Raw genomic sequence first — 14,701 nt, 5'->3', positions numbered from 1 at the left:
ACCCATGTTCAATTTGCATTTTGTCGAAGGTGGAGCCGAATAGTATGTTCACCGAACTGCCATTGTCGACGAGCATGCGTTTGAGTCCGTTTCTAGCCACTACGGCTCTCACAACCAATGCACAATGGGGGTGGTAAACTCTTTCTGCATCTTCCTGGGAGAAGGTAATTGGGGCCATTTTGTTGGCCGCTTGTGACTCGTTGACAATGTAGGTAATCATTGGCGGGTCCGTTGGTTCCCTTATGTAATTCCTTTGGGCGTTCCTGGTGTTGCCACCAATGTGGGGTCCCCTAATGATTGTGTCGATCTCCCTGATGACTTGGCTCCCAGAGAATGGGGCCTGATCTCTTTGTCTAGACTGTCCTCGGTCCCTTGATTCTCTTCTCCAGGGTGATTACTTTCTATGCCCTCTCTCCCCCCCTGTTCGGAGAGGCGGATCTGCCAGGATATTCGCTCCTGCTGGAAAGATGTGGGTTGCTTCGATCAGGGCATCGATTAGCATCTCGGCACTCACTAGTGTCATGCTCATAGAGTTGGTGGAAAGTGTAAAACATTGCCCCTTCCAAGGGCCTGTTTGATCGCTTCTTCTTCTTCTTCTTCTTCTTCTTACTATTAGCTCTTCTGGATGGTCCTGCTTCACCAGGAGCATTCTTGTATGCCAACACCGACACTGCATTCAATGTGGCAGAAGCCAGTGCCTGTCTGGAGGTGGGTGCTATTGTATGACCTGCTTGAGTCCATTACTGAGTGACGAGGTGCACTGCAGGTCCTCGACCTACCTGCCTCTGAGGCGGAGGGAGTCCCTGCGCGGCACGATTTCGGTGATCACACATTCCTCACTGACGATTTCCACTTTTATCATTTCCACCAGTTCGTCATAGGTGGCAGGATTCTTGCTGTGCACGTCCCTCCAAAACAAAGTGTTCATGTTGAGGCCGCCTTTCAGAGCTGAAAGGGCTTCTCTGTCAGTGACTTGTTCGCAGTATGTGATTTCGTCTGTAAATCTGGCGAGATAGCTTTTCAATGTCTCTCGAGGGGCTTGCCTCATATCTTGCAGGCGTTGCACTAGGGCCTCCCCTTCTCTGCGTGAGAGGTATTGGTTCAAGAATGCCTTCTTCAAATCTGACCAACTCCTAATGCTCAGGGGATGAAGTCTGTTATACCACACTTCAGCAACTCCGCCCAGGGTTAAGGGGAAAGCTCTGCATTTCAAAGCAGGCAAGGCTCCCCTGAGGCTCATCTGTGTCATGTACTTGGTGAGGTGCTTCTCTGGGTCCCCCTTTCCTTCATACTTAGGGATCTGGGGGCATGAAATTCTCCGGTATTGGGAAGCTTCGGATTTCCCTTGAGAAAGGTAGGTTATTATCGTCGTCGTCGGTTTCATAAGATCGACAAGGCCCATCTGATGTTTCATCATCTTGAATATCCTAGGGAGGTGGAGGTGCTTCTCCTCGACTCCCCCAATCGACTAGGTTCTTTCTATCCCTCCTATTTCTAGGAGGAGGAGGCGCCTGTTCTTGCTCTTGGCTTTTCCGAACTGACCTTCGTACTAAGCGAATCCTATTGCTAGAGTCCTGTCCTATTCAGTCGAAGACGCTTACTGACCTTTGTTCCTCATATTTTTGAGGGAAATTGTCCCCTAGCTGTGGTTTTGCTGGCTGGCTCCCTTGCACATAGGATGTGGTTTCCGCGTCGACTTCTCTTTCGAAGGGGCGTTCTTTGTGCTGGCTCATATGATTTCGGGAACAAGATACAGGGGCTTCCTACACTAGAAAAGATCCTTGAGGCATTTGAGAGCCCTGGTGACCTCGGGCTTGCATGAGAAGTTCATGCATCGCCTTATTCTGAGCTGCGATGTCTCTCATTCCCGCAGCTATTTGAGCCATTCCTTTAGTGAGCATGGTTGTTCTTTCACCTCGGCGATGTCGGTGATAAGGTCTCTAGTGAGTGACATTGCTATGGAGCACCTCTTCTTCAGAGGCCTCTCTCATGGGGTTGTCGTCTTCATGGCTGGAACTCGTTCTATTTCTTTTTTCAAGGGTGATGAGAATTTGGATTATAACTCGACTTTGTTCTTTTTCAAGAACGTGCCCTTTTCAGGGTAAGTCGCTAGTTTTCCGGTGATTTCTCTGGTGGAGAATGCAGAACTTTGAACGGGAAGCTTTCCCACAGACAGCACCAATCTTTGATCTCGAAAATTGGACCTTCCAAGTGGCCAACCGATAGCCACTCCATGTATTCTTCCCTGAGCACAATCAACGCGTGGTCAGATGCAGACGGCCGGAACCAGTGGGGGCGGCGGCGGTCGTATACACTCCGACGGTCAAGTTAGGCCTAGGTGATCAGAACAGTACCAGGATTGTACAAAACAGTGGGGAGGAGAATATATGTTTTCTTGCTATGGAGTGCTAAGTAGAAAGAGTTTCATTACATTTGCCTCTTGCCAAGTCTTGGGTATTTATAGGTGAGGAGAATCGTTGGATGTGGGACATGTGTATACATCTGGCAGTATGAGGCGTCTGCTCATAGGTGTCAATCAGCCGCGTTTATAGAGTGGGTGGGTAATTACTTCTCCCGAGTTGAGTTGACATAAAGTTGATACGTCACATCAACTAGTCTCATGGAGACGTCAAATCACTTTAAACCTTAGGTGCAGAAAGGATTCTGACAAAGATTTCATTCTGAAATTGGCGACAGATCATCTGACAGAGGTCCCCGGAGTGCATTTCGCCTCGGATTCAGGGACGAGGGCGCTTCGATCAGTCCCTCAGAATTGCCTATGCCTCATAGCGTGATAGCAGATCGTCACCATTAGTAAAGTCACTTCGGATGAGTGTTTCACACCTCGCATGATGTGATGGTGAACTTTCCGAATTGGTTCAGATAGGAGCATAACAGAAAACACTAAAAAACAATGCTTTAAATTATTTATAAACACGGCATTTCTTCCATGAAGCTACCTCAGCATCCTTGATGAAATAACAGATCACCCAAATCAAGTAGAGGTAGGGGTGGACGTGAGTTTGGTTAGGTTGATTTTCTTTCCAATCCAAACTCAACCCAACCTAATTAATGATTTAAACTCAACTCAACCCAACCTGATCCAAACTTGATCAATTTGGGTTGGATTAATCGATTTGGACTTCGGCCCAATTAAAGTTGAATCCGATTTATTTATTAAATTTGGATAATTTTTTAAAGTTGAAAATTACCTAGAAACCTCCATTTTTTAAACATATATATAAATAATTATTTCTAAAAATAATGTATAAATAAGTTTAAAATTTATGAATTTTTTTTTTTTAAACAATTTGGAATTCATTTATTTTATCATGTCCCCCATCTTTAGATATTAATTTTTAAATTCATCAGATCGGATTGGGTTGGATTTTAATTCATAACCCGAGACACAACCCAACCTCAAATTCAATTTTTCAATCCAACCCAATTGAACTTGAAAAACCAATCAAAACCAATCGGATTGAGCAGTTGGGATGCCCAGCCCTAAGTAGAGGAACAGTGCTTAAAACCATTCGCCAGTGGATTACTTTCCCGACAAAAGCAATACTCATAGACAACTAAGAATAAAAAGAAAGCAACAGTAGACATTCACAAAATAAACCTCGAAGTTCTTGAGAGAAGGAAACAATGGATGCATGCTTTGCTCGACCAGACCATTAAACCTTACAACAGTCTTGTCTAAGTTTTTCCAGCTTTATGAAGGAAATTGGCTGGGAGAAATTGCTCGAAAATGTGAACCTACATTCCTTCCTCCCGTATGAAAAACTGGGATGCATAACTGTTGTTAGCGAATACAGAAATATCACAATGACAAACACAAAAGTACTTGCATCGCGTTCATATGAAAAATGCAAAAACCAAACGGCGACAATTGAACTTCCATATTGAGAACAAGATCAAAGGCAGCTTCTCATAATCAAATGGAAGCCTTTATCCAGCTAGTACAGAAAGAAAACATATTTAAGCTGATTCTAGAAAAATTCTGGCACCTCAACCGATCAAAAAAGCAAGGCCTGTGCACTTAGTCCAGACAGAGCTGTTTGTGGACTCAGGACTCTCTAATGTAAAACGTTTCTCCTCGTATTTTGTCCCCACCCCCAAAGATCAGGGGAACGAAGGAAATATGGAACAAATGAGAACAAAACTTCCAAATACATATGACACACTAGCTCGTCTCTGCCCTTAGCCTTTTACGAGGATGGACATAATTCTCACCAGTATCCCCAAAATTTGCAGAACTAACACCAGATGGGTTCTCGTGATCCTGAATGATCGGCAAAATAGAAAACTATAAGCAACTAATATTTTTCTTCAAAACACACTAAAAATATGAGATTATGATAAATTGCATACAAAGGCCTCAAATGTATCTAACCGATAGTACAAAGGTAACAGGATAAAACCATAAATACAAACAAATATTGTATACAGTGAAATAAAGGAATAGAACACACTCATGCAAGACCGAGGCTAGAATAAAAATGGAATTCTAATTAAAAGAAAGAAAATCCAAAAGGAAGTCTTCTCTCTTTGCATGATTACGGAAAAGAAAGAGAAGGAGATGAGGTTCTAAATGGGAACTAGAAACAAGGAATCCATTATGAGCCTTCTAATATTATATTAACTATCCAATATTTTTGGTATAAAAATAATTATAGTATATTTTCTAATTTCCATAATTCCTACAATTTAGGTGAATGTTGGGCTTCCAAATTTGTGTAAGCAACAAATAAGTTATTTTCCTCTCATTTTATTTTTTCTTGTCTCCCAACAAAACCCACAAACCAACTATATCTAAATAATACAAATAAAGAAAGCTAAACGAACCTTCAAACTGAACATTGTAGCAGTACTACTACTATTTGCACGTTTGCAAACATCAAGTTGCACAGAAATACTGGCTTGGGACAAATCTACACCAGATGATTGCAGGGCATTGGTAAGGGTATCCAACAAGCTGTTTAAGCACCAAAATCCACAATATTAAAACAAAATAACATTCAAATAATTATGAAAAGCTTGTCCAGTGATTCATGAGCACAAAGAACTTCAGAACTGGCACCAACAGAAGTTGACTGATCAGTTAACAACACCCTGCCATAACTTAAATCAAGAGGACCTACTAACCCAAATAGGTTGCACAGAAAGTCTGCAATTACTTTAAAATTAGGAGGACCTACTAAACCCGCATCTGCAATTTAAATCTAAGCAAACATGTAATCTACCATAGGAGGGAAAGTCAACCTTCAAATCACTTGACCAGGTGAAACCAGGCTCTAAATAGGCATAGATGTAAATTATGTGTTTGAAGATAAAAAAATTCCCCATATTCCAAAATCCTAACCACCCATGCCATCACCTTTATAAATGAAAATTTCCAATTCAACCATTTGCCGAAATTGCATAGGAGAAGTTAAAAAGGTAATTTGGTTTGATCATACCAACCAAAATACAAGGTCATCAAACATGAACAAGCTAACAAATGCAGTCTATGGAAATTTAAGTAAATGCTCTTTATATATGTAAACCAACGTAATGGGTTTTTCAAAATTATTTCCAAGTAATTCAATTCATGCACATAGTAACTATGAGTAAAAATGCAGCTCTTAGCCGATTTACTAGTTTTCTTCAGCAAGAGAACAAATATAATTATATAAATCTGATCAAACAAAATTAAACAGCACTAGAATGCAAATGTGGTACATAATAGTCACAGATTTTTTATAATCCGATGCTTACCCTTGGGAGTAGGTTCTTGAGATGCTAGCCTCCCCACTTTCACTCTTCTGCTCTTCGACCTCATTTGGAATGTAGATAGGAACAGATGACTCATTTGCACATGATTTTCCCACCCAAAACTGGGATTGTAACTGAGGTGTCATTTGCTCAGCATCTAAAAATGATACCTGAGAAGGTTGGCATGACACACCCTCCAACAAATTTGACTGACGAGGAATGTTAAGATGAATAGTGTCGTTTGCTGCCACATGTGGATTTTCTGTTGGTTTGTGTAAGATGTCCCTACTCACGTCAGACTCCACTGAGTTTTGTGCATGGTTAAGCATCGTTGGATTGACAATATAATTGTCTTCATGATCTGTTCTGTTCCTTACTAGTTGAGATTGGTCGATCAAGCTTTCAACTGGCCCAGAATTGCTTCTCTGGTAGCAAAGGATCAGAGGTAAATGTTGCATTTCTTTTGCATTAAAATAAAATAGAAAACTTCAATCCTAAAATGAGAGGCTCACTTTTTTGTTTTCTCAGTTCATCACGAAGTTACTACATTACAAAGTGTGTTTATTTCCTTATTACAAAGATTTCCAAACATGTTTGATTAACGAGTTCTGCAAGTGACTTCACAGAGTGAATTTCACATCATAAACCTAACTTACTTTGACAAAAGATACACAAGTTCATATTAGTTCTTGCATAAGCTTTACACTTATAACATGAAACTAAAGTTAAGGCCAAAGTATTATATAATACACTCTCTTCAAAAATTCCATGATAATAAAACAGCTATCTAACATACAAGAAAAGAGAATCAATGCAGTCTTAATCACTCCTGCTCTAGCTAAAGTATCAGAGTGTGTGTGTGTGTGTGTGTGTGTGTGTGAGAGAGAGAGAGAGAGAGAGACACTGAAGTTACCAAGAATAACATAAAGAACAAAGGATCATATAAATTTTACCCATGGCATCAACTTTGTGGGCTCTGGACTCCAACCTTCGTACGTTCCCTCATACATTTGTAACCTCTCCTGTAAAAAGCGGGTATACCGTATAACCTGCAATAAGTATAATTGAAACCTTAAGAGAATTTGTATAACAATTACATATTTTGCAAATAACTGTCAGATAACATAAAAGAATTTGAGGCACTAAACTGGAATAACAAACCTCCAATAAAAGTGTAGCTTTATCTCTCTTCTGATCATTTTCCGGTAGTAACTCTCTTAAAATTTGAAATCTGCAACAAATAAACTTATATTCACTCCTCTCCATCCTTCAACGATTTGAAACAAAACTCAAATGAATATCTAAGCCGAAAGTAAGGACAATGTAGTGCTCAAATTCAGTCTAAGTCAGAAAAATTAATTTCCAATACCCAATATAACACATTTCCAATTGTCTAAAATGAGAATTCTGCACTTAGAGATGTGGAAGCCACCCTCTCAGTTAGAACTCTTGAAGAAATGCTATCGCAATATTTAAATTGGCATATACAAAAAACGCGATATTTAAATTGACATATTCAAAAATAAAAATTGATATCTTTTTTCCTCAGCAAATCATTTTTTTTTCCAACAGAAGTCTATCCATCGCGTTTGGGCTAGTAACATAAATCACATCAAACTCCTACAACTAAACAACACTCAAAATCACCAAGATAGAGTAACTCAAACGAAAAAAAGAAAAGAAAAATTGCCTTTCATTAATCTTGCTTCTCCTACGTTGCTCCGTCTCTGAATGTTTTGACCTTAAAGCATTCACTTTCTGATCATCTCTTTTCCTCTCCTCTTTTCCTGCCCAATTCAAAACTTCAAAAACTATAACGACAATACACACAGACAAGCGCACACGCACACGTACCTCCTGTTGAAGAGCTATCGGGCGTTCCTTCATCCTCATCCTGGTGGGCATTGATCCTAACCATTTGCAAAAGATCTCCAAATCCAACTACTCCACAAATATATACTAGTACCCTAAAACCTGAACTACCACTGAGAATTGGCCCGTCTAACCGGTTTGAATGAATGTTCCAGAACAGAAGTGCGAAATCAGAGCCTAATTTATCCGAAATCTATTACTCAGTTATTATTGAAGCCCTAGCTACTGAAATTAATCGGTTTGAGGTTGAACCCCAATTGTCCCACCGCTCCAAGTAGTGATCCAAATAGTGAGTGAGGTAAATGACGGGATGCTAGGTAAGAATTTATCTGTATATTGGTATCCATAAAAAGTTCAATTTCATATATCAAAAATATAATCATTACACTCAATTATCAATAAGACTGATACAACCTCACTTATATCTTTTGCACTATTTGGTTATGTCCCGAGTGGCTAAATTAATCGGTTTGAGACTTGCGCTATGAGACGGGTGTTGTTTGATAACCGTGGAGTTAATTGTCCAATGGTCATTGAACTTATCTCGGCATTTTCGATTACTAATTAAAATTTAAGATGTCGAGCTTTGATGACTAAATTTATTAAAATGTTGAACGTTACTCACTATCTTAAGATCCATTGCAATTATTCAACATGAGGTGACTTACAAAATATACACGTGACGTCTCATTACACCGTTAACAAATTGTAATGTTTTCGATTGCTAACCACAAATTGAAAAATATTTTTAATTGCTCATTAAACTTTGAAAAAGGTCTTCGATTACTCACTAAATTTTGAAAAAAAAAATCTTTGATTGCTCACTTAATTTTGAGGTGGTTGAATTTTGGCCACTAAACTTATAATAATGACGTTGACCTATTGTTCATTAAAAAATATGTAGCGCAATCTCACGAGCGCGTAAAAGTAATAAAGTGGGCAAATGAATTCAAATTATCGATTCCATGAGAACGATCACTTGATTACAAAATAGTTAATTTTAATTTTAATATATTTTGTAGAATTTTAAACTATTTTCTTCATTTGAAAAATTCAAATTTATTGTTTGTTTTATTGTTAAACTTTAATTAATATTTGAGTTTTGCAAAGAAATATAATAAACTTAATTAAATGGATTTTATAACGAAACACACAAATGAATTTAATTAAATTTTGAATTTTTGAAACGAAACACGATTCTTTTTTGGAAGGATCAAAAGTGAATGAAATTCATTTAATTAAATTTATTGTGTATTAGGTTGCAAAATCTAAATATTGATATGATTTTAACAACGAAACATACAATAAATTTGAATTTTTCAAACGATAAAAATAATTTAAAATTTTACAAAAAAAAATGTTAAAATTAAATTTAACTATTGTGTAATTAAGTAATTATTTATCGTGAAATTGACAACCTTGACTTGTTTGTCAACTTTATTATTTTTAAGCGACTGTGCGATTGCACTACATATTTTTTAACTAATAATAAGTCGATGTCATTTTTATAAGTTCAGTGAGCAATCAAAGACTTTCAAATTTTAGTGAATATTCAAAGACAATTTGAAAGTTTAATAAACAATTGAAAACATTTTTCAAAATTTGGTGAGTAGTAGAAAACATAACAATTTGTCAACGGCGTGATGGAACGCCACATGTATATTCCATTAGCAACGTCAATAATTTCATTAAAGAATTGGAACAGATGTTAAGATAGTGAGTAACGTCCGACGTTTTGATATAGATGTTAAGATAGTAAATAACTGTAGTAAACCAAAAAAAAAATAGAATAAAAAAAGAATTTGTTTGTTATATTTTTAAAAGTTGGGGATTAAAATAGAATATGATTTTAATTTCTATTTTAGTTAGGTTAAATAATTAGATAATTATGGAACAAAATTTAGTATATCAATATTGAGCTCTTGTTGAAGCTTGTAATTAATTAAAAGTCTTGGACTCAAGAAAAAATTAATTCAGATAAATTAGACTTAAGTTATTGAAGTTTAAAAGAAATTGTCACTTATTAGTATTTTATTTGAATTGAAATTTTGCAAGAGTGCCCACATGGGTGGGTATGTATGAATTCCACGTATCTCATGTGAATTGATCATGAATCTACTTTTGATTGTGATGGGTATTAAATATAGGAAAATTTACAAAAATGTCACAAAAAATGAAAGTTTCAAAAATTTTGTTATTTTCACTTTATGTTAGCAAAAGTGTCACTTTTGGGGGTGAAAAGTCTAAATTACTCCTAATGACACATTTTTAGTAGCATTTAATGCTTGATTTGAAGGAAAAGCATTGATTTGGTGTGATTATTTAATTTCTATATACAAAACATGAATAAATGTGTATTTTATTGATTAATATTAATTTTTGTTAATAAAAGGGGGATAAAAGAAATTCAAAAATGAAACATAAACTACAAACCCTAACTTTTCTCCATCTTCTTCATTTACACTTATCAAGAAGACATTTCTGTTGTATTATTCATCCATTTTAAGAAATTAGCAATTACAAATTATATATATTTTACTCTTATAGCCTTTTGTTTTGTAAATATTAAATACAACATAGACATATTAATTTGAAAATTTTGAAACTATTATGCATTGATTTGTTTGGTTTTGGAGTCCTTCACAAAATATAATTATCACCATTAAGGTTTTAAATAATTTTTTCCATTCAAACCAAACATTGTTTTCATTAAATGTCACTTTAATGACAAGGCCAATATGATATTTTCATTTTGTCATTTGGTAGCTCAATAGTAATGATCACACCTAATGTGCTATGCTGAAGAAGCTTGAGTTCCACTTACTGTTGTCTGCTTCCCGACATTTTCAATAGTTAAACTGTCAAATTTGACATTTATAAACTATCGGGATATACAGCTTTATTGTCAATTTGGACACTTCAAAACGATGGAAACCCTTCATTTGACCTTTTGCTATTGTACGGATTTACGTATTATGCAGTGCCACCTTCATGCTATTAAATGCCAATTTATTGATTTTGAATTCTTACCGTTACAATCCCAACATTTCAGGTATGAGTAATCATTTGAGATTCATCATGTCACATGGGGAAAAGTTTGTTCGTGCGGATGACGAATGGAAGTGAAGAGGGGACAATACTACTTCGATTCTGGTGTCGACAAGCATTACCGTAGCTGAACTTTAATTAAGGTTGAAGGACAAACTTGATATTCTTGATCCTCGTACTCAAATTGAATTGAAGTTTAAAGTCCCTAACTTGAATATACCTCCGGTTGAAATACGCAACGGTGAAGACTTAAATTGGTGGTAAAAGTGGTTGTCAAATGTAATCCCGAAAATGTTCTCCCTATCCAGTATACATTCTAAACTTATGTTATTAATTTGTTGTTATTATCATATGCCAACAAAAAATTGGTCATTATATTTCACAAGTAAAGTACTGATCATTACGATTTCATTAGTACAAATGGAATGTATACGTTATTTTCATTATAAACTTAGCTAATCATTATGGTTCTATTAGTTTCAACTAATAGTTTGTCGAAATGAAAAATTGATTTTCATGAAACGATAATTCACAAGCAAAACACCAATATTATGTCCCGACAGTTCATATGTGGTTCTTGACAGATGGTCTTTGTAATTCTCAACAGTTAGGAACAATAATGGCTTCAAAAAAATACAATATATCGGTTACCTATTATGGACATACTGTTACTGCATGGACGCAGAGGACGTGACCAAAATCATCCCTACCACAAAATACTATACATAATTTCCTACAAAATGGTCATTTATTGCACACTTGCATTTCTATTGACATTTTAAGCTTCTCTCTCACTTTCTCCATCAGAGCTTACGACAATTATTTCTGGAGATGGAATGTGAGCCAGCCACTCATCCGAGTTGGACAGTGATTCGATCGGACCACTGACCTCGAAAACTTAATCGAGCATGCTGTTCAGTAACTTAGATTTTGCACTTGACATTTCGTCGAACTCGACACCAGGGAGCTCGACGCTTACCTCCTCATCGTCCAAGGATAAAATGATAGAAATTTAGTGGCCGTACTCAGTATTGACGGATGCATATTGGGGTTGAATGGGTCGTTGCTGGGGTAGGTGAACCCATTATCTCGTATCAATTAACTGTTTCAATATGGGAGTCTCACAAGAGCTTCTCTAGTCTTTCAAGGTGTGGATTATGCCTTCAACCACAAAGTGTACTTGTATTGTTCAAGACATTCATTATCATTTCCTCATTGGCGTTTCAAGGAGAAACTTATAAAATGCACCAATTTTCATTTCTCCGAAAACGAGAAACTTATAATCTCTATAATTTCCATTTATAAACTACGATCCCGATATTGGTTAAACTTATAATTTTCATTTTTTCGAAAGTGAGAAACCTATAAAATGCACCAATTTCCTTATTTTTCGAAAGCGACAAATTTATAAAACGCACAAATTCCTATTTTTCAATTGGATACCAGTTTTAATCTCTAGGTCGAACGAGTTCAAAAAGTAAGAAACTTACAAAGTGCACCAAAAATAGTTTTTGTACCAACATTTTTCGTACTAAATCCACACAGTTTCTTTGATAATGAATGTCACTTGAACATAACCAACATTTTCCAAAAAATAAATATACAATAATGTAAAACAAAATGTTCCTCTATACATTCTCTGCAGTCACATGAAGTGGAACATTGTCAAAGTCGCTCTTTTTTTGACATGGACATCGATTGGTTCCACCTCCCATTACAACAAGAATGTGTCGAGCAATACTTTGCGGGTCATGAGTACGAATCTGTACTAGGACTGTCAATGGATTGAATTTTAATCCGAATCCGATGAAATTAATGGAAGATGGATTTAGGGTTTTAGTCTGATAATTCGATTAAGATCCAAATCCGATAATCCGTTAACTAAATAGAGCAAATATGGATATAGGTCGATCCAATCCGATAACAATCCAATCCGATTTATTATAATAATATAATATATTTTATATATTATATTATAATCTAATAAACATAATTTTTTCCATTTTGAAAATTATATTATGCTTTACACATAATTTTCAAATAATAAATAATATTAGATAATAGTATAATATTGTTAATTGAAATATTCAAAGAGATTTAATTTTTTATTAATTAAAATAAAATAAAAATAACTATAGTAGTTTATTTTATAACATCAAAAACTAATAATTAATATGTCCAAAAATAATTTACATTGTTTAAATTGATATTATTTGTGATTATAATATTGTTGAAGTTTATTTTAACACTTAGAGTTGACAATTGACTAATATCCCACATTGAAATATTACTAAAATGTTGGAAAATGAGCATCCTTTAAAAAGTTAGTATCTCACATTGGAAGATTACTAAAATATTCCAAGAAAAGTCTCATTTAAACAAGGAACTAAAGAAGCATCACTTGGATAAAAAATTGATTTGGGCCTTTTAGTATAATAGGTGAGCCCATCAAGATAGTTAAAATATTTTTTGGAAAAAAATCATATTACCCGAAAAAATGGTGAAAAAAATATTTTTTTTTAAAATTCGGATCAGATATCCAATAACATAGCAAATCAAAAATGGATTTAAAAATCAAATATTCGTTGGATTATCGGATAGGATAATATTTCTAAACGGATCGGATCAGATCCGATATATTTACAGCCCTAATTTGTACATATGCATCAGTAAAATGAATATTTCGAGACAAAGCACGTAGAAAGCAAGGTGAAAAAATACAATACCGTTCAGGTCCATGCTATCTTTATCAATCACCTCACAAAATAACAAAACGTTTGATAGAATTTCAGAAAGGTGTGTAGAGTTTATGATTCAATACATTTGCATTATAAACTGTATCGGAGTAGAGTTTTATTGTATCTAGTATGAGCTCAATAAGTGCAATCATATATCAGGTTCCAAATTTCATGGCATTTAAGTTTTCGAATGCAATTGTACTATCAAAGTTGTCAAAACAAAAAAGAATTGCTCACTTATTTTTTCCCTCTCTTTGCAGTCTCCCTTGTGTACGGAGTCCCAGTAGACTATACAAGACGTTGTAGGTGTGCAGATCACATCATCTTTACGATAGGTGGCTTATCCATGGGCACAACTGTGATGGCCTCCATCGGTATTTCACTCGCACCACCTACAAAATTTTGCAGAGGACCCTAAACATTTAATCAAAACTTGTACTACTAACCGTGACCAATCAGATCAAAATTTTCCCATAAGAAACTTACCGTCCCCCTTTGCCATGCCGCTAGCGGAAGCAATTGAGTCCCGCTCAATGTTTCCCGCCCCAGGGTAGGGAACTTCATCATCGTCACCATCCCCCGAACTAACACAAGCTTCCTCATTGTCACTGTCTTCGGAACAAGAGGCTTGAAACCATGTCTGCAAAGACAAAACGAGAAATGAACGCATCATACCGTAATATAATATTTCTATCCGTATATGTACTAAAAACCACAAGTATGCTGTGAAATGTCTATCAAGAGTTCTACCCGAATACAACGAGTACTACACACAACAAGTGGATTGCAAGTGAAAGCAAGGTTATGACATATGTAACATAAACATTGAAACGAAAGATATATCAAGTGTCTATCAAGATTTCCACCAAATATATACAACGTGTATCACCCATATTACTTCAAGTCACCCTTTACGAACTTACTTATGTAAGATCGAAATTAATGTGAAACACACTAAGTTGAGGTAAGGACTGAACTGTCGTTCCCGACATTTTATCTATCGACAAGTTCATCTATCCAGAATTACTGAGGCTAACTGTCAAGAACGATAGTTTAGCAACAACTGTCGACAGATGAACTGTCGAAAAATCTAGTTTTTTTCCTTCCCACGTAGGTATTATACAAAAGCTTTTCACTCCATATTCATATGGAACGAAACATTAAATCCACATGTATGCTATCAAGTGTCTATCAAGAGTTATGGTGTTTCTTCTCTTGTTTTCCAGCTGACCTAGTTAATTTTCTTCATCGTTTCGGGGGGGGGGGGGGGGGGGGGGGAAATAGAA

The 14,701-nt window shown here is 36.0% G+C and overlaps 1 protein-coding gene across 1 annotated transcript in view; it reads right to left on the bottom strand.

Moving 5' to 3' along the window:
- Positions 1-3,585: 3,585 nt before the first annotated feature.
- The window catches only part of LOC111368364 (transcription factor BIM1-like), a 17,988-nt gene continuing 6,872 nt past the window's right edge, over positions 3,586-14,701 (bottom strand). Inside the window, exons 2-15 of the mRNA XM_022989593.1 lie at positions 13,902-14,055; positions 13,746-13,807; positions 13,399-13,434; positions 12,312-12,518; positions 11,473-11,566; positions 11,344-11,396; positions 11,211-11,300; positions 7,612-7,822; positions 7,448-7,544; positions 6,919-6,988; positions 6,711-6,806; positions 5,761-6,182; positions 4,849-4,978; positions 3,586-4,285 (exon numbers count right to left, since the gene is read on the bottom strand). Of these exons, the coding sequence (XP_022845361.1) occupies positions 4,187-4,285; positions 4,849-4,978; positions 5,761-6,182; positions 6,711-6,806; positions 6,919-6,988; positions 7,448-7,544; positions 7,612-7,822; positions 11,211-11,300; positions 11,344-11,396; positions 11,473-11,566; positions 12,312-12,518; positions 13,399-13,434; positions 13,746-13,807; positions 13,902-14,055 (1,821 nt within the window). The 3' untranslated portion in view covers positions 3,586-4,186. The remainder of the gene's footprint in view (positions 4,286-4,848; positions 4,979-5,760; positions 6,183-6,710; positions 6,807-6,918; positions 6,989-7,447; positions 7,545-7,611; positions 7,823-11,210; positions 11,301-11,343; positions 11,397-11,472; positions 11,567-12,311; positions 12,519-13,398; positions 13,435-13,745; positions 13,808-13,901; positions 14,056-14,701) is intronic.

Source organism: Olea europaea, chromosome 19 (assembly GCF_002742605.1).
Source record: "Olea europaea var. sylvestris chromosome 19, O_europaea_v1, whole genome shotgun sequence".
NCBI lineage: Eukaryota > Viridiplantae > Streptophyta > Magnoliopsida > Lamiales > Oleaceae > Olea > Olea europaea.
Note: the sequence above shows the minus strand (reverse complement) of the source record. Positions and strands in the feature narration are given on the sequence as shown.